Below are 25,666 nucleotides of genomic sequence, written 5' to 3' on the forward strand. Positions count from 1 at the left end.
AGAATCCAATTTCCCAAGGGTGGGAGACAGATTTTGGACAAAACACCGGCAACCAAAGACACGAGGAGGAATAGAAAGAAGGGGAGCCTTAGGAAAGAGAAGTTGATGTGGGGCTTTGTACTCTAACCGACGAGAGGGCATACGGTTTATAAGGTAAGTGTAACAAAGAACAGCTTCAAGCCAAAACCGTTTGGGAACATTCATATGAAGTAGTAAACCTCGAGCCACTTCAAGGAGATGTCGGTTCTTCCGTTCGGCCACACCATTTTGTTGTGGTGTGCGGGCACAAGAGCTACGGTGAAGGGAACCATGCGAAGCAAAAAATTCAGTGAGGTCACTATGAAAAAATTCTTTTGCATTATCTGATTGGAAAATTTGGATTTCAGTTTGAAATTGAGTGAAGACCATCCGCTGGAAATCTTGAATGATTTTTGGTACTTCTTCCCTGATTCGCATCAAGTATACCCAAGTAAATCTAGAATAATCATTAATGAGGGTAATGAAATACTTGTAGCCACTCTCAGATGGTAAAGTAACAGGGCCCCACACATCAGAATGAACAATGTGAAATGGAGATTCAGATTTACTATTTCTTTGAAGAAAATGAGTTCTACAATGCTTACTCAACTGACACGTTTGATAAGAAAAATCAGAAACAGACATTGACTTAAACAGTTCTAGGAATACAACTTTCAAAGACTCAAAAGACAAATGACCAAGACGACAATGCCATAAATAAACTTTTTTCTTACAGGACTGACTCATAGACTCTGTAACATGAAGACCAGCCTTATTCTCCAGCATGTAAAGTCCATCAGCCATACGACCCCTACCAATCGTCATCCCCGAGGCAAGATCCTGAATCACACAATGAGAAGGGAAAAAAGTCACTGAGCAATTCAAAGAATTAGTAACACTACTAACAGAGAACAAATTAATGGGAAATTTTGGAACATGAAGAACATCAGAAAGGGTAAGGCCAAGAGGAAAAGAGAGAGTTCCTTGACCAGCTATGGAAGAGTATGATCCATCGGCTAGTCTCACCTTGTCTCTTCCAGAAAGAGGGTGATAGGTTTGAAAGTAAGAGGACGTACCAGTCATATGTTTTGATGCTCCAGAATCAATGATCCATGGAGAGTCAAGGGTGTGAGAAGCAACATGGAAAGCAGTGGCAGGGTTACCTGACGTAGATGCAAATGAGGTTGAGGGAGGAGTATCCATCTGACGAATTGCTCTACCATAGAGCTCTAAATGGTCACGAAAGGAATTCATAATGTCCTCCCTCGGGTCAAGTCCAGTGAGATGTGTCTGAGTCACAGTAGAAATGGGGGGCTGATGCTCCTGAGTAGCCATGTTGGCCATGTGATGTTTCTTTGTACTTTGCTGTCCATACTTCTTATTCACCTTTGAATCTTGCTTCTTAGTCAGATCTTGAGCCCATTTTGGTTTCCCATGAACATCCCAACAGGTATCTTTGGTGTGTCGGGGTTTTTGGCAATGAGTGCACCACAATTTTTCCTTATCTTCTGTTTTTTTCTGGAGATCTCCTTTCCGGGAAGAAGATCCCACACCAGTAGATACACCCCCTTTTGCAACTAACACAACAGCATCCCCACCAGGGCTGTTCATCAAATTTCTCCTGCTTTCTTCAGATTGTACAAGAGCATAGACTTCCTGAACAGAAGGGAGATCCTTAGAGCTGAGAATCTAAACCCTAATAGATTCATAAATAGGATTCAGACCATATAAGAATGCAAACACCCTTTGCTGGGAGACAAGTTGTTTGTACTTCTTAGCATCCTCATCACACTTCCAATCCACACTCTGGTAGTGATCCAACTCCTTCCAGGCAGATGTTAAGTCAGAGTAATAGACCGATAAACACCTCTCCCCCTGTCTGCAAGTAGAAGATGCTGCCTGCAGTTGATAAATTTTGGCATAGTGTCGCAATTCTGAATATGTAGACTTTGCTTGTTCCCAGATTTCATTCGCAGTTTCAGCCCACATGAAATTCTTCCTGATTTGAGGTTGCATGGAAACCAAGAGCCAGGACATAACAATACTGTTCTCCAGATTCCATCTATTATATTCAGCACTCCCGGAGGATGGTTCTTTTATCCTCCCATTAATATAGCCTATCTTCCCCCTTGCAATGATGTATAACTTGATCCCTCTTGACCACTCTAGGTAATTTAAACCATCAAGAGGGACAACAGCCATAGGAAAGGATAGGTCACCCCCTCCCATTCCATTCAGCATTGAGGAAACTCCAGATGTGGCTGAATCTTCACTACTCATGATTTCGGGTTTAAGAAAAAACAGCAACCAAAGGGGTACTTCCGTACAAGGCTATTATAGAAACAGGTCCTTCTGACCTACGGTTTCACTGGGAGCAAAGACTGAACACTACTGTTGCAGTACTGGAACAGGTCTGTATAACCTACGGTCTTGTAGGAATCCAAAAAACAACACTGCAGTTGTAGTACATAACCAGGTCTGTATGACCTACAATTGTACAGAGGTCATATGACGCCCCAACAGAATGGAAAAATACAAGGTGAAGTTCACCACACCCCTAATCGGCAGGCCTGGTAGCCGAACAGTCAATGACTGAGATCAATACAACATCTGCTTTAGGGCATCAACAGTCCATCAAAGGGGTAAAGAAATACAAAAAAAAAAATTGTCGAATACAGCTGCTTTGTTAAAGAAATACAATCCATCAATAGTCCATCAATCGGCTTTCAGTCAATCAATAAACAGTCAATCCGTAGGGCAGTCGAACAGTAAATGAACAGCACCTCTTTTAACTTCAGATGATAGCCTCTCTGTAAACCAGAACTCCCTCTACGAACCTCAGATGATAGCCTCTCTACAGTCGAACAGACAATGAATACAACTGGGCTGGAAGATGAAAAGTCTCTATAACTTCTAGGTCGAACTGAATACAACTGATTAGCAGTTCGATGGATACAGCTCTGGGAGATGAAGAGACTATCTGCTCGACATTGAACAACAGGTTTGCTTGACACCACCCTTCAGGCCTGGACGACTTGCTCTGATACCATGTTGAGCAAGAGCAAGAGAGAAGAGAAGAGAGGAGAGATTACAACAGTACCCTTATGGTACTAAACCTGAATACATAAACAATTGACAACAACTACCATGAGTAGTGAATTCGGCCTAACCTCTTTTAGAGGTAGGGTGGAACCCTCATGGACTTGTGTGAGACCCTTATGGATCCCACGCCATACAATATTCAAGCTCAAAATGGCTATGTAAGTATGAAACACCTTGGGATGTGAATCATTAGAGAAAATGGGCCTAAGGCCCATTACTAATATGATCAGTTAAGTGATCACATGTGACTTCACTAACTTGGGTTGAAAATGGGCATGGATTTGGGTATAGAGCACCTATCCTCTTAAGAGGATAATGCTTATCAATTAAAGATAGAGTCATGATCCAAATTTGATTTGGATTAACTCCTAATTAGATTAGGAGAGTGCTCCATATAAGAGACTAAGAGGGGAGGGGCGAAAAAACTATTCTTTCCACTCTCTCTTGCTCTCTTTTCTTCTCTCTTGTCTCCTAGAAACCCTAGTTCGACCTAGCCTTGATAGGGGTTGTTTTATATCAGTCCTCCACTATGTTTTTGCAAGAAAAACATCAAGGCATATCAGGTTCACATTATCAATTCAATCCAAGCAAGCTGGAGAACAATTTTGCTAAAATAGTGTTGCTGAACCGGCTTCACATACACACTGCTCTTCAATTGGAGGCCGATTTTGAGACTAATATTGGGTGTGAACTACCACTTTGGGAACTGCGTTTTTGTGGTCTCCGTATCAAGTATGATCAGTTTTAATTAGGGTTTCAAATCTGATCCAGTTCGGTGCAAGATCAATCCCAAAATTTCAGATATCAAAATCACCAAGAAATCGGTTCCCAGCTTGGGTTAGAAAATTTTGCCAGCTACCAAACCTAGTTTGGCCATGTCAAACCTGATTTCTAACCCTTCCAACAGCCTTAATCGAATTGACAAGCACACCAGAATATTTAGGTCCCAAAGGAATGTTGGGATTGGGTACAAATGGATTGGAACTTGACCCAAGGTACCACTTTCCACCAGGCTAGAAAAAAGGCAAAGTTACTTAAGGAATGCCTAGTTGACCCTAGTTAAAAAATGAGGCCCTTACGAAGGTACCATCACTTTTCTTGCAAGGACAGTTGGAAACCACCAACAAGACTCCCTGTGTTTGTTGATCCTCTAAGAACGTTTTATGTCCAGTTGAGCACTGGTTGTGCTCCCTGCCAAGGGAGCTCTTTTCTTCCCTACCAATCCCCGCTACAGCTTCAGATCTAGTAAGGTTTTCTAGATTCCACTATCATCTTCCTCCAAAAATGTTGTTCTATATTAAAACTTTAAAATCTTGAAACCCCGGGTGTCTGGTCATGAAGGCACTACAATGTTGGAGGTCTCAAATTCATCTGACTTACTTTCCCCTTCACTTGACAATTCAGCCCCTCCACTTGTTCACAGACTTCTTTTGACAAGACCACTTGCTCCTAGGGTTTTGCTCTCTGGAGAGGTTGGATGCTTAGCCCTCACTGTTACTCGACCTCCACCCCTCTCCTTTGAAATAGAACTTCAAGCATAGGTTAATTGGAAGTTTATTGGATTTGGGGCCCGCGCGGGGCGGGGGGCACATAGATCCACATATAACCAATTCCATGCTCCATCTAACACATCAGGCCTAAAAATATTTCTTTTCATAGTCTTTCTCCTTCTGAGCATTCCATCTAGGATATGAACTAGCAGGAATAGAGAAAAGGATAAATCATGTCTTAAAGAGAGCCTGGGAGCATTTTGGTCAATACAAATTAACATATAGCACTTGTTCACTTGTAGTTAACAACATAGAGAGATAAATACAAGAGAAAATCTAGTTTATCCATATCTAATATATCATAATACTGCAAGTAAACATGTCATGTCATGGATAATGATGGTGCACTCATACTCTAATTTTCCATGCTTATCCTTCCATAGAATTTTCTTCTAAAGATATATACTATTTATATTAGCCAATAGAAATGCAACGCATGGTTTATATCCAAAAGAAGATTGTATATTATAAAAAGCCACACAAGGTTATTGATATGCACAAGTTAATATGACTGCACATACTGAAACTATAAACAATAAAGATAGATCAAACACTTGCACACTTTATCACCTTCTTTATTGGAGCTAACTCTAGAAGCCCTTTGACTGAAGATATCATCCCATGGACACTAAGCTTTGGTACAGCCAGTCCAAAGTCAACATAGACCTGATTGTGAGACATTATGTGATCTGTGAGGATAATTAGAACTGTAACTTAATACCTTCCTGATCACTGATTCCTTGAAAACTAATAGATTGTACCTGGGGGTAAACCGAGGCCAGATATGAAGCTTCTTTTGAAAATGGATAGGATGCATGGAGAAGCACAATACAACTTCTTGCAAATCTCTTGTCCTCCAGAACAGTCCGCAGATGAAGAGGATTAGACAGTCTCAGATCCAAATCCTTGTCTCCAAAACTGATGCTCAAAAGAAAGGGCAAAAAGAAAACCCATAAAATTACAATGAAAACAGAGGGAACAGAGAATAACCACAAGGGAGCTTCCGATTTGACAGGGTTATGCTAGTAAAGGTTAAATTGATACCCTGTGTGTATTTGCATTGGCAAGTTGAACTTCAAAGCAACCTCCAAACTACATGTAAAAATATAATCAATAAGGTGCTTATTCTGGATGCGGATGGGCTTCCCAGCTGTAAATAGAAATAGCACAAGAAATATCATCTTTCAATAAATATGAAGACACCTGAATTAACAATGCTAAAATATCATGTATACAAAGCGCATTGCATCCCATACCACTTAAGGTTTCGATAAGTCCTTCCTTCGCATCCTTCTTATTAACATGTGTATCAATTTCTAGACCACTTCGATATGCAGCTATGCTCTTCAAGGCAACAACTCTATCAGCAACAGTACTAGATATGCTAAGAAAACAAAATTGATAGATGGAATGACTCCTTTTGCCAATAATACACAAGGTAAGTATGCAACACCACAAATAAATTTCAAGGATATGACTTCAACTTTGTCATAAAGGTTTCCGTAAACATGTCCAATGTCCATTCTGATCCATTTGGTAATTCCTGAAAAAGAAAAACTACTATTACAAAGTTATCATTACAAAACCCAAACAAAAATGGTAACAGATGTGTTATCTCCAATGATGTGGTCAAAAGGATGATAATGAATATAGAAGATGAACAAGATTTAAGTTCAGTCTAAGATTTATCATCAAAGTTAAAACAGTTTGGCAGATAGCTTAGCAAAGCAAGGGGTTCACAGAAAAGATATATTTTGGGCACACTTGTAATTCTGTACTGGGTCAGCTTACTATGTTGATTTCTTTTGTAACTTATTGTTGTATCCTAAAGTATTTTAATCAATAAAAGTTTCAAAGTTATTGATCAAAAAAAAAATTAACATCAAAGTTAATATGAAAATTCCAGGAAAGAAATTAATAGAAAACAAATTGAGGTCATCTAAACATGACCTATCTGCAAGTAGAACTCCATTTCTAATGGATGAAATAAGATGCTCTGCAGGATTTTTTTATTTTTTTGAAAAAGGTAAGGTAAATTTTATTAAAAAACTAGAAAGAACATGATGTAACAAGCCCCCAAGAAACAAATCCCTGGCCAGGCAAAGGAAAACACAAACTACAACAAGATTACAACTCCCGCAGACTTCTAGATCTCAGCAAGGCTGCCAGATTCTGCTGCTGAAGCCCCTTAACAGCTGAGACCCAATACACCAGCTTTCCAAAAGACAACGAAATTAGCCCGTCCACATCCTTAGAGGTGTGATAGAAAAGTCTTCCGTTTCTTTCAGCTCACACTGTGCTAAAGGCAGCTGCAGGAATAGACACCCATATACAATTAGCAGTCTTTGACAGACCTGGCAGGTTCCAGCCCCATAGGATATCCAAGACCAAGTTAAGCATGGCCCAGGACACCCCCACAGCATTGAGGTAGTGCTACTGGAAACGGGAGACAACAGGACAGTGGATGATGAGGTGATCTGCGTCTTAAGTCCCCTGTCCACAAAGAATACAACTCAGATCAAGAATCTGCATTTCCTTTCTAATCAGATTCACATTTGTAAGACACCTGTTTAATACTGCAGCCCACACCAACACATTAATTTTGATGGAGAAAAGGGGTTCAAGATCCTGGTGGCAGGGACTGTGCCATGATTGCACGTAGACAGATTGAGAGCAAAAGATTTAATAGAAAACAGCCCATCCATAGTCCAGATCCAACTCCAACTATCCTCCACGCTGGTATCCACCTCTTGGCCCAAGAGCAATAGAAGCAACTCAGCAAAACTCCACAGCTCCCAATCCTGAAAACTTCTTTGAAAAGATGGACTCCAAACAACAGCATTCCCCAAGTTCTCATAGCAGTCAGCAACCCGTGCATCTTGGTCCACTGCTAACTGGAACAACTGCAGGAAGATCTTAGCTAAAGGACAGTCAGTACACCAGGGGTCTTTCTAGAAAGTCAATCTGCCACCATTACCAATTTTTGGGCTGATTCCTCTACAGAAACTAGCAAGGAGAGCCATAATTCTCTTCCAGATAAAGCAGCCCAGAGAGGGCAAAAAATTAGTTGTTATCCAATCTCCTCTGTCCGAGCCTTATTTTGCAGAAATTAGGCCTCCACTAACTACCTCTCTCGTACCAAATTTCCTTGCCAAGCATTTATTATATAAATGTTAAAACTTGCTGAAAGTTACATTGCTGTGGATATATTACCCACACCCGAAAAAACATCAAAGTAAAGCTAGTACTCAATCCCAAAATTCAAAGATTACACTTTATCCCAAAACATCTTCTACCTATTTGTCCCTTGTTAAGATAAAACATCTGCAATGCCATTTTCAGTTCTTCTCACCCACTTAAAGGTAATATTTAACTCCCTGTCACACATTCAATTTCCCAGATCTTGTGCCTGTAAATCCAAGGACTTTGACTGGAAATTTTGTCCAAGAAATAACCACCTGGGAGTCCCCTTCCACTTCCAACATCTGGAACCCAAACTGCTTTGCAAATTTCAGTCCTTGAAGAAAAGCCAGCAGTTCTGCTGTCAATGAGTCTCCTTGCTCTACAGGGCCCGAAAATAGTGCCTGTACCTTACCTTCTGAATCTCGAAAGACACCCCCTAAACCAACCCTTCCTTCACTTCCCAAAAAGCTTCCATCAAAGTTTAATTTCACAGCATTGGTTGTTGGTGGTCTCCACTCCATTATCCCTCTCTCTTTCTCTTGAGCCAAATGTGCCCTTCCATGATCTCAAAATATCATTAAATGAGAAATCATGAAAGGTTTCTATGGTTTTTACTGAGTGTGCAACTTTTATTTTAATGGTATCTATGATCTCCAACTCAGACGTACTCTTTTCATTGAAAATCCTCCCATTCCTTTCTTCCCATATAGTTCCAAATCAGTGCTACTCTCACTACTTTCCACATTATTCTTCCTCTCTTCTTTGTCTATCTCAGAAAGTTTGGATCAAAGAGACCCACCACATACTGGGCAGGAGTTCATCTAAATCCAAAAAGAGAACAAAAATGATCCCAAATACAATGCACAAGATAACAGTAAATAAACAAATGGGAAATACTTTCACCACTAGCTTTGCAAAGGCAACATATATGAGGGGAAGACATTTATTTGACCTTCTTTCCTGCAGCAAGTCACAAGTATTTTTCTTTCCAAGGAAGATCCCCCAACAAAGATGCACTGGTGAAGAAACCATCAGGAGATATTGTCATACCCTTGTGTCCTCTATACTTTGGTCCAAGAAGACTAAATTTAATTTGGCCAATAGAAGTATGAAAGTCTCACATTCCATCTCCCTAAGACCCCCCTTAAAACCAAAGTCCCAATTCAACCCCAAATTGTTGAAGGTCACAACTTTGGAAATTATATTGGATGTAGGAATTTATGTATGCTAGAAGAAATAGAAACAAACTTGGTCAAGCAAAACCATTTTAACATAACCAATATGTTTCTTTATTATTGTCTTTATTTCTTTTACAAGTCACGGATAATTATACTAACAAATTAAAAGTGGTGATAATGATGATATTATTAGGATTATTATTTATATAATTACTTCTCTTAATATTAATCAATAACTATAGATCCTGAGGCATCAATAACACAATCTTTTTATGGACACATCAATAACACAATTACCATAACATCTACTGAATCGACAAAAGTGTTGCTTCTCGAGTCTATCAATAGCCAAATTTCTTAATGGTACCTATCAACATTTAAGAACAGAAAAGTATTTGTAGAACTGCATAAGTATCTAGAAAAGCAAAGAATTGCTTGACACAAAATTCAAGTATTACAACTGTCCTAGATATTACATGCATAGAATATACTAATGAATTAAATTGCAGTTGTAAAGATATAAAGATAGAAAATAATAAAAGAGCATGGCCATCTACATGTTGATGAATTAGAAGTCAAGACTGGATAATTCAACCCATAAAAACACCATAAGACAAAATAAAAAGAAATTAAAGTCACTCACTTTATCAAGAATCTTCTCAGCCAGGTGCTCAATCCTTAATACCCTGCAAACAACTGGTGAATAATTCCTATGCCACTCAACATCATGCATCTTATCAAACTCAATTCCATCATCAATAAGAATGGCACCTATCTTCGCAGCTTCAAAGCACTTTATGCTAATTGACTGTAATCCAGAGGATCTACGATGTGTTTCAATACCATGCAGTGATGTCTCACATCCATAGAGTTTAGCAATATCCCTCAAACTTCTCTGTCATTTACAAAGCATGTACTGTCAGAACAAATGTTAAGAAAATCGTAGTCCTCGATTCACTGTTCAAATTCTGCGATTCTTTACATCTTTACATATATGAGCACTCACAGTACACTAAAGAGAACTAAATCTAAAGTAATACAATTGCCTCTTGTTTTCTCTACCCGCTTTTATTTTACCAACACCAAATAGGTTTTTCCCTTTTTTATCAATCTACGAAGAAAAATGTAAATATCAAACTTTCAAAAGGCACAGCATCAGAGTTAATTGCAGCACATAACGGAGCATGTTACGTCTCAAGCTTATCTCCATGTACTCTATTTATTTTCTAACTTAAGTATCAAAACCAAGATAAGTGTGATTTTGATTTCTACGAAGAATAACATTTTAACCAAAACGTTAACTGAGAAGAATAAAAGAAAATGGAAGTCAATACTTATTCAGTGAGAAAAAACGGGATCTAGTTTAACAAAGAAAAGGGGGAAAATAAAATACAAGCTAAGTTGGAAATTAAAAAAAAAAACAAATGGGAGCACTAGAGAGAACTCGGGACGTTAATTGCATAGACACGTCTTTATGTGAGAAAAACTTGAAAATCCGAATTAAATAAAGATATTGGCGTTTTAATGATCCAACCCATTCATTTACCAACCAGAGCCAGTCAAGTGAATCACACTACGACTCGTGGACCTCTTCAAACAGGTCTCCGATTCACAAGTCAACCAACTCAACTGGAGTGGAAACTAACCAGGCAGCAGGGTTAACTAAATTAAACAGGGTAGCGGAGAGTGTATAAATGGAGAGCAGCCAATAACCAGTATTCAGTAAGAAAGGATTAAGAATTTCTTCTATTTTTCCTTTTACCAAAATTTACCTTGAAGGAGAGAGAATGAGGGACGTAGGATAAAGCCTCTCCTTCAGCTTCAGAAAAACATCTAAGGAAAGGGAAGGTGGAATCGAGGTCAACGATATTGTGAGCATGGGCGTCCACGAGTTCTAACTTCTCTACTGCTTCCTTCAGCTCTGCGTATCTCTCCATTCCGTCTCTATCGCTCGTTCGCTCAGTCGCTCTGAGACAGATCTATCCGATAAGTGAAAAAGGTTTCTCACTTGCTCCTACTGAGTACTGAGTTGGAGATATGAATTTTCTATATTTCCATTGCAACTGCCTTGTATGGACGTTGACGTTTGACTTCCTAGTTCCTACTTAACAATTTTTCGAACCACGTGTAGCAAATCAACGGCACACCTGAGACAGGCGCGGCGCCTCACATCAACTCCCACCCGTATATGTGACGGAATGAGTTCAAATCAGCCCCACAACGTCCCACAGCACGTCTGGGATTACGAGATGAAATTATTAGTTTTGAGATTATCATCCGAGATCTTCCCAATACATGTCGGAGATGTGCTGTGAGACGTTGTGAGGAGCAATTATATTTGGGGGTTGATTTGGTTTTGACAAGGATCTGCTCTTCACAAATGGGTATCGTGCATAGGGAGCATCTCCGTGAATAATAACTAATAACTTAATAAGTACAGGAAAAGTTTTTAATGATAGGATGTGCTTGTGAGTCGCCAGGTGTGAGGAATGGATCCAATCTCTATATTGAGAACATCCCATGAGATGAGACCAAATCTGCTCTCGCACAGGGCGCTTCACTCGCGCCTCACATGCACATCACACCATGCATTAAGAACATCTCCCGTATTTATGGGAGATGTTTCCAATGTAAATGTACATGTGAGGCGCCCCCGTGTGAGGAGCAGATCCCGTTGCCCATGAGATATGCATGTCGGGCGCCTGTGGGTATCTCCTACTGTCACCGTTAACGGGTCCCAACTCGCTCACAGGTGAATGGTGACGCCTCTCGAATCGAGTCTCAACTCGGGTTCAAACCGAATTTTCTCCGTCGGATTTGCATCGGATTAACGTCAAATTCAATTTTAAATCGGACAGTGAATAACATTAATGAATGATAAATCAAAATATTACGTAAATATCGAAATAATTTGTACAAGGACGTCAGAGTTCTCAGGATGCCCTGCACCATCTTTTTTGCTGCGCTGAACTAGCACCATCTTTGGGAAGAGTATAAATACAAATATGTAATATTCAAAACTATGTATTTTGTATTATTTTTTTATTTATATTGTATATATTTAAATTTGTATTCCTTCCAAAAGCCCAGTTTAGCCTTTGTGAAATAAGTACAGGGAAAAAGCCTTTAATTCAAGTTCGAGAAAATTATAAATGCAAATATGTATAATATAAATACAAGTTTTTGCATTCTATATATTTGTATTTGTATTCTTTCCAATTGAGCCTCAAATATATAAAAATTAATACAAAATACAAGGTTTGGTACTCTACAAATTTTGTATTTATACTCCTTCCAAACTAAGCCTTACAAAGAATCATATTTGAGTGGATTTTTCTTCTTTAAAGATTTCATATTGCACTCCCATTTATTGGCTCTTAAACCCTTCGTTTATCTTACCAAGAGAATTAGTTTCGATTGATTGCTTCAACCGGTAAAATTGTAAATCGATTCATCATCCAATTCAGTCAAGGTAAAAATCAATGGTAACAAAACCCAAGTTTTAAAAACTGACCAAGAATGGAAACTATTCTGGCCAATGGTTTCTCGGTCAATAGTTTGACCATCCAATTTGACAGATGGTCCATTCCAACTTAGAAAATAAAAAATTAATTTAAATGGGTCAAAATGTTAAACCACCCAGGTCAATGGGTCACTAATCAAATCAATATTTTTGACCAAATATTATGTTAAAGGTGTAATAGAACTGATTGCCTGAACGGTTCCTAAATCAACCGGTCCAACTGTCTAGGCCAGTCTAATTTTTAAAACCATGACAAAACTGGTCATAACCGGCCAACCGGCCATGCTAATCACGGTTCACGGGAATCTGTAAACAAACTGCGTTTGTTTAAAGTGTAAATGAGAACCGGGGTAAACTTTACACCCTGGTTTTGATTTTGCCGGCATTTGGTAGAGTTGTTAATATACTTCACCAATGGGTGTAAAAGTCCATTCTTATCGGTATATTCATCCAAAATCAGTGGAAGGTTTTACATCATAAAATCAATGTAAAACTTTACCTTCCTCTGTCCAACGGTTATCTCACATCTCCTCTATTCAACGACTGTGTCTTCGTTTGAACCAAGAAGAGAGTGAACAGTGTGACGGCGGCATCCCCCACCTACGACCGGATCCCTTCCGCGCCCCATCCCATGCCTCTCTCTCTCTCTCCCTTTTTCTTTTCTTCTCCTTCTTTTCCTACCTACGACCAGCTCTGTTCACTGTATTCTCCGGAGAACACAAAACTCTCAACGGCGATACTCTCCTAGCATTTTCACGCAACTCCGAAACAATAACAACAGCGCAAATCCTGCAATCTTCTCCACGACTATTGCTCTATCGCCTATTCTAATAGCCATGGTCTCTATAGCCCCGTTGCGATCAATTTGATCGATTCCATGGAACCCAACTTCCTCGAATTGTGCCTCCACTCGCACTCCATGTTTCACTAGCATCTGAACCAACCATCTGCCGATCGATGATATGTCCCCACCGTACCCCCACACTATAACCCTTCCTATAGATCCAATCTTTGCATTGTGACTCCCTCTAACCACGGGAGTGCAGTATTCATGGTCTCGATCGGCGTCCAATGGCAATGCCAATTCCCATATTAGATCCGTTACCGATAATGGTAGAATCCGATCGTCGGCAAATTCCACCTCAGAATCTATTTGTTCGATCCCACCAAACAAGGGCTGGTCCAAAATCGCCCCTTGGATTTTCACCAGCGCAAAGTCCATGTCCAAGGAGCGTAGCCTCACATTGTACGCAGTGTTGCCTCCGCTGTTCCACCCGGTAAGGAAACAGCAAGAGAAGTCGGCGTAATTCTTCAACCAGGGCTGACCATTTGGGCTCAATGCCTGATTCTTCAACCACAGAAGTGCATCTTCCCCATCTTTATAAGCAACCGGGAGCTTGTGCTCTGGAGCGAGACAGTAAGCAACAGACAACAATTGCAGGTCCAAATCGAATGAAATTCTCACAGAATTCGTGGCAGAATATGGTGTCTGGACTGTTGAGGATCATTCCACCGCCGTGGAAGTAAATCGAAACAGGAAGGTGCACGACCGGCAGTAAGCATTGATGAGCGGTGAAAGCAGCGGCTGTTACTCTGTCGAGACCCAGTTTTTATGCGAAAAGCAGCGGCAGTAAGCTTTTTAATTTACACCTTAGACAATCAAACATGATCAGTGTAAATTTTCAAAATCAATCAGTTTCAATTTTCATTCATCACTAAACCGGTTCACATTTTTCCATCGTGTAAAATTTGAATTTACAAACAAATGCAGCCTTAGGGAAAATCAAGCATCTTTCTTGACAACAATTCAAATCTTGAGAGTTGAGATATTATGAAGAATTAAAAAAATCTTTGAGATATTATTAAATTGCTATAACGTACACCGTACACCATGTACACCCATGAAGCATCGTGCTTATCAAATCTTGAGATATTATTATTACATTGCACAGCAATGTAATAAATATTATAGAATGAGACAGCAGTATTACCGCACCCTATTCCTATCCTCCAGGAGCAAAAGATGATTAAGCTTCTTACATACATTGTTAAAGCAGTTGTAAGGATGCAATGGAATCGGGCTATGAACAGTATATACTTGACTAAAAAGTTATAAATATTATAGAATATGAAAATATATTACTTTTTCAAGCTTTTAAACCGAACTCAAACTTTTTTTTCATGGGATAACCCATAACCCCCCACCCCTGGTGCAGGCGGGATTGAAATTCAATCCCAAGTCTATTGCAGCCAAGCAGAGACCTTACCAACTAGCCAGTTTGGCACCTTGTGAGCCGAACTCAAACTATTCGAATATTTAGTCAAACTGAAATCAAACCGGAAAAATAGAACTCAAATTGAATTTGAACTCAAATACAAGAGTATTTTAGTCGAATCAAGGCTTAGATCAGTTCGATTGCACCCCTAGTTTACTTGCCCACTTTATGACTAGATTCACTAGCAATTGGGTAGTCAAATAAACTCCCCAAAAGAACATCATTTTACTATTGGAAATTTGGCAAAATATAAGAAACTGAACCAATGACAAAGTGAGATATCACAATTAATACTTTAATAAAATCTTTAACATAATTACAAGTACACCTTATGAAATGTAAACTAATGAAAATTAAATAGACCACATAACATCTTTAATGTGATAGTTACTTTTTTAATTCACCGTGCAACTTCTGCATTGTATACTAATGTCCACTCCCTCCAACATGTTGCTTATTTCAGTTCCCATATTTCAACTTTCCCATTACCTTTAAGAGACTTCTACTTGCATAAAGTCACTCCTATTGATTGTCTATGCACATGACCAAAACATAGGCAACATTTTATCATCTTGTCACCCATTAGAGCTGCTACTCCTGTGTCACTAATTTAATCATTCCAAGTCATGACATCCATTCATTTTAGCATGCTCATCTTAGCTATACAAAAATGATTTTCAAAAAATTAATACCTTCAAGCATTCTTCTCCTTTCAGCAATGTTCAACAGACAAAATGCAACTGTTAAGAACAGAATTACATATGCAATAGTACAAACAACCATTCCTGTACTCAATAAGCTTGACAAAATTTGTTCACCATTAAAAGAAAAAGCTTGACAAATTTTATATATCAGATCCAATTGGAAATGTTACCATTACCTCCATCTTCGATTACATTGACAATGGAAATCTAAAAATCACTCTTAATATAACCTCCCAAGTCCCTGCACACAATCTCTAATGCACGCTTAAGAGAAAAACAAACCTATATATTCTTTGTAGACAATCTCATTCTGTCCATCATGTTGTAATTTGGACATGGATATGTAACTGGAAATTTTTCAGTGGTACAGGATGTTACCACCATCTTGTATCAACCATTTTCATTTCAGGGTACTAACCTTAGAATTCTTATGAGTTTGGTGTACTGCCAGCAATCCACTGCCAAATGCCACCTGAACCTTGCCTCTGACTGGCAGAAGCAAGCTCCATCTGTTGTTCCAAGGCTGACTTTTGGTTCCGGAGTACTTGTACCTCATCCTCTATAGATTGCAATGACTCTAGCATCTTCCGTAGTTCTGAAATTTGTGCCTAGATAATGAAGTAGACAGACAGAAAACAACACAATTAAGTGGGAAAAGAAAAAGAGATGCCTCAAGAAACAATAGAAAACCAGAACACCTCAAGAAACAATATGAAACCAGAAAAAGAAAAGAAAAACCTCTAGTTTGAAGCATCTTGATCTCTCTGATGCCAGTTGACCTTGGACTGAAATAAGTTCCTGAGAGAAATAGAAGAAACAGAGAAGTTCAAACATTAACCAGTTGGCAATAACCTTTATTTTCAAATAATCCCTATTAATGTACCTTTGACAACTCAGCATGAGTGTTGTTCATCTCATTGAGACTTCCTTGGAGCTTAGAATTCTCTTCTCTCACTTTTGTAAGGGATGACTCTAGCATCTTCTTTTCTTCCGTAATAGCATTAATTTCAGCTGTGAAATCCTCTTTTGAATTCTTCATTTGGACTTCCTCATAATTTGAATCTTCTGTATTTGTGAAATCCAACTCAGTTTTTGTAGTCAAAGCATATGCAGCTGTTACAGAAGCTGCTGCAGCAGCTGCTGCTGGTGATTGGAAAATCTTAGGCCGTAAGGAGTCTTTCAGTTTGGGTCTCAAAACAAATACCTAATGGAAACCAGAGGTGCTGTTAACAATTGATGTGATACCCTGAGTTAAGAACCATTAGTGGCTATAATAGCATTTTGATTACATTTGGCAACTTAAAATGATTGAACATGAATTGATGAATGCAAAAACAAATTAAAGGATCTATTGAACCCATTGCCAATGATAGCTATCGCCTCCAAAACTGAAGTCCATTGTGAGTTGGGCCCAATTGATGGAGCAACTACATGTCCAAGACCATAATGGCTCGACTGTAGTCAAGGGGGCAAGAGTATACTATTATGGTCTACCCTGTATCTTTAAATTAATAGCCTTGTAAAGCCCATCACGAGCCAATCCGTTTCCATCTGACACCTGAACCAAGAAGGGCTGGGAATGTATAGCTAGGCCCAATTGTTTAGCCAATGATTGATTGATAAAGTTTAATGTGTTGCCACTGTCCACTAACATAATCACCCTTTGACCCATCAGCAGCCCATGTACCCTCATGGTTTGAGGGGAAAGAAGGCTCATTAGCATCCTAATCACTTAATGACATCTCTGTCATCGTAGATTCACGTGGGCCCAGGTCATTGTGAAGTGTATTATCCAAGTTAGCCATAGAGTTTGAAACCTCATCCACATCCTCAATTTGGAGTAGATATACTTGTCGAGTCTTACAGTGGTGGCTCAGGGAGAACTTTTCATTGCAATTATAGCATAAGCCTTTCCCTATTTGATCCTGCATCTCAGCCCAGCTGAACCATTTGAAGGGCACAGTTGGTTGGCCTGCTAGTCCAATCAGCTCGATCCGGTTCAGTGGAGTCTTAAGAATCGGGTCAGGTCCCCAGATCAACCATCTAAGGCAGTTCAGTTTCTTGCATCCTCACCAATCCAGCGATGACCATTATAGTCATATACGTATCTAGACCTTTAACTTCAAGCCTATTTCTTCCTTCAATCCTCCAAGGAAATACCCCACCAGATTTAGACCAACCAGTGACTTTGGTAGCTAGTTTCTCAAATTCAATTTGGCACTCTGATTGTTTTGATTTGGACAAAATTTCATCAAAGTTTTCATAAGCAGTGGGACCAAATATGGCACAAAGCACCTCATTGAATTCAATCCACGAGAGTTGAGGATTGGATCTACAGTAACATGTCGTGGTCTTCTACCACCCCTACCATGTGCTCCCCTTGTAGTCATAATAATAGAAGTAAAATACAGGAAGAAGATGAATTTTGAAGCACCCCAAGGAAAGAACATGCTCTGATACAACTTGATGTGGGCAGACAACCAATTTATAAAACTTAACAGTACTTCAAGAGAACAAGAATGGGCAAAGTAATAGAGATAAAAACCACAAAATACAAGGAACATGCATGTGCCAGGGCCTAAGCACTACCACAAAATACTAGGCATACACCTTTTCAAAGGGGCTGCACCTGTGCACCTAGGTGCGCCTTTTAAATCATTGGCTGGGGTTGAGCTACAACTCAAATAAAAGAGAAAGAACAAAAAAGGCCCCCACGAAAACAGCCCCCTTCTCTTTTATAAGACTCTGGCTTGCTAGAGGAACCAACTAAAATATTTATACATAAGCCCCTACTCCCTAGAATGTCCCCCCATCACAAACAGCTCCTTTAGAACAAAAGCAACTTCAAACAGCCCCCCCAAAAGATAGCTCTAGTTATAAAAACACCCAAGCGACCAAAACCCAATAGTGATGCACCCAACTGCCCCTAACCAAAATCCAAATTATGAAATGACAAAAATACCCCTATATCCAAATTGACTACAAAGCTACCCAAAACAACTATTTGGGATTCTACTACAAAAAATTCCTTTTTCTTTATTTTTTTTTCTTTTCTGAGATCATCATTAGACCCATTCCAACCACTAGGGGTGTTTTTGGTTCATGGTTGTGTTTGCATTTCGTTTGGTTCACAAAAATCTCACGATGGAAATAAGAGTTCTGTATGCTGTTGCTGCCTCTGAAACTGAAACCAGCAATACATGGTCCTAGAACCAGTAAGAAAGACATTTTTTAACACAACTTTTGTAGCCTTGTCAACTGTGCAACAAGGTTCACTGATGTAAGCATGACATAACAGCAATGGTGTGTCACCACACACCAATAGATCTTGTCACAATGTTTCTACTTTTTACTCAATAAAAACCAATCAAAAGTAAATAATGAAGGTACACATACACCAGTCGTGCAATCAAAAAATGAACCATGAATAGAACAACCTCTTTTGCATTATGCCATTATCTAGTCCAAAAAAATGTCAATTTCAAAAAATGGTATGATTCTAGAACTACACTACACCACCCTTATTCAGAACCATGAACTGAAGACCACAGACCTAAATTGTCCATTGTTTGGGGATGGAGGCAGGAGGTAGGCATGTCAAGCAAAGTTTGAATAAATTATCCGCTTGGGTTTTTTTGCTTAGGCTTTTGTTTCTGATATACATCCTCTCATTCACCCCCCCCCCCCAATCTTTCCTTTTTAATGAAAGTTGTATTTTTTTTTGCAAAAAAAAAGTGTTGGGATACTCTCTTTTTTTTTTGTCAGCTTTGGGATACTCTTGAAAAAACAGTAAAGAATTGCAGAATAGGTGGTTATGGAGAAAGGAAGAAGTTGTAATCCGTGTTCATTGATGGTAAAGGACCTTTTACTTATTTCAATAAAGTTCATTTTACTGTCAATAATCAAAAATAAAATCATGTTTGTCAATCATAAAATTCTCCAGTGAGCAATGGTATTAAGCAGCAACACAAACAATTAGGAGATTTTTATGCAGTTACTCAAGGGAACAAGTACGGGACTAGTAAATTATTTCCTCTACCAGGAAACTATCCAGAACATGTTTCAGAAGACTTGTACAAGAAAAATTGTTTCCTATCCAAAAAAATGTACATGAAAATTCCAGTATATGGATAATCATGAAATGTTTACCAGTAAATTTAGTTCATGATACTAACTATATGCAGGAAAACAATTCTACAAGATTACAACATTTAATGGAAACAAACTTTTATCCAACACAAAACCTGAAACTTAATTCATTAATTGTCACTGTATTAAGTACCTCATTGTTATATTTCCCACTGTAGCCACCAAAGGCAACTAGAAACTTCTCTCCATTTATTATCGTAGAGCAAAGACTGATTCCCTGTAAAATATCATATCCAAAGTTTCATGATATATGTAGGTATTGATGCATTCAAAAGTATAAAGAAAGCATTTTTCAGCAAACAAAGAAACCAATCAAATTGAGTATGGTGCTTCTAGAATGTATAGGAAAGTGTATATGATACATCCATCTGCAGTGATTTAGATGGTAATTTACATATACCAAACATGGACACACCCACATACGGGCATCCATACAGAAGCATATGTAAGCAGGGCAAAGCAAAACACCACCTAGGATTTGGAACCAAACCTACATACACAGCCTTATGACAGGCCATGATGCATTAAGCAATGCATTGTGGTAAAATAAAGGCAATTAAACAAAGGGTTTCACCCAACAGAATGGAACAACCAGTAGTGATTTTCAATATTTCTTATATAACACCAAAGCAATGGCATATGTAACTGTGAATACTACCAATAACTTAGTACAAGTCCAGTATTAGGTTCAAAACCATATTGTTATAAGTTGCAAAGCTGAAACAAAGAGGCAAACAAACAAACAAACAAAGAAGCATAAAGCAAGGAAAGACACTAATCTACTCATTGTGAGGTTTTTCACATAAAGAAATTATAGGGAAGGTGGCAGTATATCCCTCCATGCTCCAAATTTTAAAATAAATTACAGAAGAACAATGTCAAGAAGATAGGCAAAAGGTTCAGAGAGATTACTAGAAGGGAACAGATAAGGATATTCTGATCCTACAAAACATGTGCAAAAGGACATGCATATCTTCCTATAGTAAGGACAAAAGCAATATTTCATCTCAAATATTAGTTATGATGAGGCCATTCAAAATTAACAGAAAAGCCAATATCACAAAAATCTAAAAACAATAAATGAAAGAAAAATAGAGATGACTTGGGATGGTTCAAAAATAAAAGAACTTCTTGAGGAAGAAAATAGACCCCAAAATAAAAGAACCCTTTGAAAATCCCACAGCTTACAGGGAAAGCAAGTATTGATGTTTAAAGCAGCATTCAGGAATACATGATTAATTACTTTAAATCTATATAAGATGTTTACAAATTATAAAGATGTGGAAGGATGACTACATCGGCCATTACAAATGTGGGGCTAAGAAAAAGGAAAAAAAAAAAAAAAACTGTTTAAGATTAAGTACTTAGGTGGTCATTCCAACAGGACCAGAAAACAGCAAGAAAGTACTGAAGAAATATTACACCAAGAACTAGCTGTGAAGATACATGTTGGCATTTGTCTTCCATATGCTCATCAAAACTAAGATAGCACATATTTAGTTATTACTTCTATCATTCTATGCATCAAACAAGATTAAGAAACACACAAGATTATAGAATATTGTCAAATGCTAACAACCTCACTGGCAAGTGGATCTCGTTCTTTTACACTCGTCAGAACAGACCAAACAAGCTTGGACATGTTTAACACAAGGGTTTCTGAAGCACCTGAAAATAGATAAATTAAATCTAATTATAAATCCATAAAAGGAGACATTTACTAAAAGAGAGCATAAAACCACATCATATGCTAGAAATAAAAATAAGATGACAACCAAATTCTCATATACCATTTTTATTATCTCCGCCACCAACTATATACCAGTTTTCATCTAAAGTAACGCTAGCATGGGCTGCTCTAGGATTCACTGTATCACCCTGAATTTGTGGTTGGGACCATTCCATCTGCAGAGTAAAGAAGTAACAGCATGCTCAAAAGTGAAGAATAAAGAAAAAATTCTAGAGGTTAGATGTACAAGTGTGTAACTTAGACCATTTGTTGGGGTGTTAATATAATCTGCACCAAGATATTTCTGCAAGGTTTCCCTTTGGCCCAAGATGAATAAAATTATTTATTTCACATGACTCGGTCCTAGTAATAAGCATGGTTGAGACTCAAGTCCTTACTGAATTGATAGCTTAGGATGGGCTAAATCTGATGGCAAATACTTTGGGAACCAAACAATTTAATAGCCTCCTAAATTATGATTAGTGGATATACCAGTATAGGTTGCTAGAATTTGTGCAAGCTTTTCAAAATCATTGGGGTCATCAAAGAGAAGTAATTAAGTGCCAAGACCATAGATCAATTTCTCTAAATATATAAATTAGAATGCAATACTTAAGCAATTGTATGACAACTGTAGTTAGTAAAAAATAAATACAAAACTAGTTTCCAGAAAGTCAAATGCTTACAGTTTGCAGATCTAATAAATGAAGGTCATTGAAGCAGGTCAAATGGGAACAACCACCAAATATCAGAAGGTAGCGTTCTGCATGCACTGCAGCTGTGTGATCAAATCTTGGTGCTGGAGGTGTCTGCCTACAAAAACAGAAGTAGGGAATCTACAACTTTTCTGAAAGAAAAAAAAAAAAAAGCTGTCAATAAATATAAGGCAGTCCATAAATACGTGGTTTCAACAATATCCCATGTCATAGTCTCTAGATCAAGAATATATATATCATTAAGCAACTGCCTGCCAGCATCTTCTCCACCAAACATTATCAATCTACAGCCAGACACTGTTATGGACTGCCCTCCACGAGCTCTCTGAAACAGTATACATCACCATGATGATCAATTCCACTAATCAAGCTAGATAAACTTCAACTGCTTAAGTGTGACAATGGGAACGAGAATGATAATTAGATCAGAGTTACAACTTTCAAAATTATAAATCAAATATAAAAGGGACAGGGAAAATGATAAGGAAAGGATAACATCTAAACAAGATAAGCTATAAGTAAGTGTAAAAAAAAATGGATAAAAACATTACCGGTATTTTCCCAGAGGTCTTCAAAATACTATAGTGGTTTGTTTCAAGATCAACCATCCGAACTACAGGAAGTCAAGGCACATGACATAAGGTTCATAGAAAGATCAGGTGCTTTATTTATTTACTTATTGTCCTCTTTCTCTTTTATCGGTACATAAGGTTAAAAGACTTGTTTCAGAGAATAAAAATGGCTTATAAAGAAACAAACCTACTACATAATCAGAGGGATCCTTTGAATGCCCACCAAGAAGAAGAAGTTTTCTTCCCCATTTAATCTGCCAAAAAACAATATAATTGACTAAGAAGTTATTAGAGAACATCTACAATCAACAAACGAAAGGATGGCAACAGTGTGGAGGAAAAAGTAATGAGGTAGGAAAGTCATTCACCAAAATTCTTTACCATGCTGTGACCTGAGATGGCTGGAAAGGCTGAAAGGAGGCTACTATCTTCTAGATTATCAGGGTTCGAATCCATATAGAGTTTAAGTTTAGACCACGCCAAAGTTCTAAGGTCAAGAACCTGAAAAAACAACCAATGAACTAAATCTTATGGGACATCCAAGAGCAGACTCCAATTGACAAGGAAGGTTTGACATGTCAGATACCTGAATATCAGACAGGTATCTGCCATTTCGACTCCCACCAGCAATATAGAGTTTTTCATCTACCACTTCCGCTGCATGCTACAATATTAAAGAAGATAATTTAGTGAATGCCACAGTATCCCATCCACAGAAAAAGGAAAAATTCCAGCACACAAATGCACAGAGTGGTCGAAGGTTGACAATAAAGCAGATTGAAAGGACCAAATTGATGCCAAATTGTAATCCTCACCCCTAAAAAGAAAAGGAAAGATCGTGGACCAAGAAAGTAAATTATATAACCAAGATAGAAACTTAATTTACGTCCTAGAATGAGATCGTGACCTTGTAGCGAGCTGGAGGTCGTGAGCCAGTTACAGGGAGTTGTACCCACTGGTCATAGGCCAACGATAAATGCCAATCTTTAATATCTGAATCCACATTAATCTCTTCAATTCCCATACGAACTGTTTAAAGGATCACTGGAAATTGATAATTCATTAGCTTCCAAGGTTCAACAACCAAATCGTAACTCAACAGGAGAATAGCTGGGCACACAACAATAACTCATTAAATTCCAATAGAAAAAAAAAATGGGTGGAAGCAAATTAACTTAGAAACTTGCTCCTCCAGTAGCTATATTTCTGTCTTCTTACGAATTAAACTCAATCTAAATCGTTAAACCTATAACCCAGGCTATCAAATCAGCCACATTTCCAAATCAATATCAAGTAAGAAACAACAAATCTGTTTATTCATCTTAAATTTGCAAGACCCAGGACATTTAGTTGCATTACTATAAGTAAAAAGAATCCAATTCTGCCGTTCAAATCAATCACAAAAAGAAAGAATAAACAAGAAATTTTAGCGCGTATTGCACAAAAATTTCAGTCCAGATAGAGATCCCATACCAGAGAAGCAGATCCAAATCGATAGAAGGGGACAATGTGGAGAGATCAAGAGGTCTGCTCCCGTAAATTTCGCAAGCAGAAGACCGATACTGATGAAGACAGCAGCACAGAGGGAAACGCTATCTTTCTCTCTCCCCTCCACTGTGTAGCTTCAAGTGTGATTTATGTCTTTGCGAGAGACAAAGAAACGCCACGGCCCACGGCAAAGCTCTCGTCTCAAGTCTCTTTTGATGCTTTTACCCTCGTTTTCTGCCTCCAGGCTCCAGATTCCAGATCTCTCCGCCACGGCCCACGGCAAATCTTTCCAGAGTCAAAACTTCGCAAGGTAAAACGCCTCGGAAATGACTGACGAGAGGAGAGATCGGATGTGATTGTCCTTCAACGTCACTCGGCAGTCCTCCCTAAGGGTCCGTTTGGTTCATTCCCCAAATGTGTGGGATTGTAGGAAAATTTACCTTACTAGAAACTAGAGAAATTTATGAAAAGGCTATTGTTGGCTTCTCCCATGCCAAATTGAAGTAAATTTTAAACTTGCCCGTATGATATGTTTAAGTAATAAACACCTGGCAAGTTTAGATGACACGTGGCATTATTTTGCCCCATGTTAACCTAACAAATGTTCATTACAAATTTAAAATTTTGTTCACATCATAAATTGTTCATATACAACAACAAATTGACATAATAAGTGATGTTAACTAGACAAAATATGGTTTGGGATTTATATAATCCAACATATTTCTCATACTAAATAACATGAAAATACAAGTCTCTAGTCTATAGATCCTATACTTGGTTGGTTTATAAGCTTTCTTACCACCTAGCATAATTCCCATAGAAAGTCGAAACTTCATCTTCAAGCCATTTAGCAAACATGGGAAAAACATGATATAAGGCTTACTATGGCAACGGTAACAAGCATCCACTCCAGCTAGGGTGCCCCTGATGACAAGTTTACATCAATGCCAACCTCCTTCGCACAAGGACTTGATTCCTTAGGCTTAGTTTGGAAAGAGTATAAATACAAATATATACATTATAAATCTATACAAAATAATATAAAACATAAAGTTTTGTGCTCTGTATATTTGTATTTATACTCCTTCTAAATTGAACAATGAGTACAAATGCAATTATGTAGAGTGTAAAACTTTGTATTTTATATTATTTTACTTGTGTTTGTACTGTATAAATTTGGATTTGTACTCCTTCCAAACTGAACCTAGGCTCAGTTTAGAAAGGAGTATAAATGCAAATATATAGAGTGCAAAATCTTGTATTTTGTATTTGTACTATAGATATTTGCAATGTTTTTGAACCATCGTTGACCCGGATGGTTAGACCATTCGGCCCGAAAACTATTTGAGCAATCGGTTTTGTTTCATTCCTAACCCGTTCTTGGGTAAAAAATCGTTGACTTTCTCAAAAAAACATTGGCTCAAGCGGTTGGACCGTCAACTCGTTTGACTCAGACTGCGGTTCACAGTATAAAG

General features: G+C 38.3%; 2 protein-coding genes and 1 pseudogene across 8 annotated transcripts in view; all 3 read right to left on the reverse strand.

The window, feature by feature from the left end:
* NODGS (nodulin/glutamine synthase-like protein) overlaps positions 1-11,073 on the reverse strand; it is a 119,458-nt gene extending 108,385 nt beyond the window's left edge. For 3 of the 6 annotated variants that reach the window (XR_016101223.1, XR_016101222.1, XM_088951885.1), the window contains exons 1-7: positions 10,804-11,073; positions 9,675-9,926; positions 6,149-6,213; positions 5,927-6,045; positions 5,715-5,820; positions 5,432-5,588; positions 5,241-5,336 (exon numbers count right to left, since the gene is read on the reverse strand). Coding sequence is in view for 3 of the 6 variants with exons in the window: in XM_088951885.1 (XP_088808011.1) it covers positions 5,241-5,336; positions 5,432-5,588; positions 5,715-5,820; positions 5,927-6,045; positions 6,149-6,213; positions 9,675-9,926; positions 10,804-10,968 (960 nt within the window). In the remaining 3 variants the exon portion in view is untranslated. Of the gene's footprint in view, positions 1-5,240; positions 5,337-5,431; positions 5,589-5,714; positions 5,821-5,926; positions 6,046-6,148; positions 6,214-9,674; positions 9,927-10,803 lie in introns of those variants that run through there. The other 3 variants (XR_016101224.1, XM_088951887.1, XM_088951886.1) reach the window with 3 other exon arrangements.
* Positions 11,074-13,281: 2,208 nt separating this feature from the next.
* LOC148847174 (putative carboxylesterase 9 pseudogene) lies at positions 13,282-15,613 on the reverse strand (annotated as a pseudogene).
* Positions 15,614-15,630: 17 nt separating this feature from the next.
* Positions 15,631-24,693, reverse strand: LOC148847175 (Galactose oxidase/kelch repeat superfamily protein). 2 transcript variants are annotated; one of them, XM_088948634.1, is made up of 14 exons: positions 24,174-24,693; positions 23,608-23,744; positions 23,287-23,364; positions 23,082-23,201; positions 22,888-22,954; positions 22,680-22,741; positions 22,314-22,453; positions 22,099-22,225; positions 21,474-21,588; positions 21,263-21,351; positions 19,817-19,900; positions 16,418-16,738; positions 16,273-16,332; positions 15,631-16,142 (listed from the first exon to the last, which is right to left on the reverse strand). In XM_088948634.1, exons 2-14 carry the CDS (start codon positions 23,722-23,724, stop codon positions 15,963-15,965), a joined length of 1,560 nt encoding a protein of 519 aa, XP_088804760.1. In that variant the 5' UTR covers positions 23,725-23,744; positions 24,174-24,693; the 3' UTR covers positions 15,631-15,962. The 2 variants fall into 2 exon arrangements, with proteins under 2 accessions (XP_088804760.1, XP_088804761.1); XM_088948635.1 differs by having other exon boundaries at positions 23,608-23,810; positions 24,174-24,526.
* Between the last annotated feature and the right edge of the window lie 973 nt (positions 24,694-25,666).

The sequence above is a fragment of the Nelumbo lutea genome, chromosome 6, assembly GCF_056320005.1.
Source record: "Nelumbo lutea isolate HS-2025 chromosome 6, American lotus-T2T, whole genome shotgun sequence".
NCBI classification, from domain to species: Eukaryota; Viridiplantae; Streptophyta; class Magnoliopsida; order Proteales; family Nelumbonaceae; genus Nelumbo; species Nelumbo lutea.

Bases quoted from the DNA above. Each gene is read 5' to 3' on its own strand.
- LOC148847175 (XM_088948634.1), bottom strand. From the start codon at position 23,724: ATGGGAATTGAAGAGATTAATGTGGATTCAGATATTAAAGATTGGCAT. The intron at 23,365-23,607 runs GTCACGATCTCA...TTAATATTGTAG, and splicing joins GACCTCCAGCTCGCTACAAG to CATGCAGCGGAAGTGGTAGA. The intron at 16,143-16,272 runs GTTTTTCTTTTC...TTCATTATCTAG, and splicing joins CAAGATGCTTCAAACTAGAG to GCACAAATTTCAGAACTACG.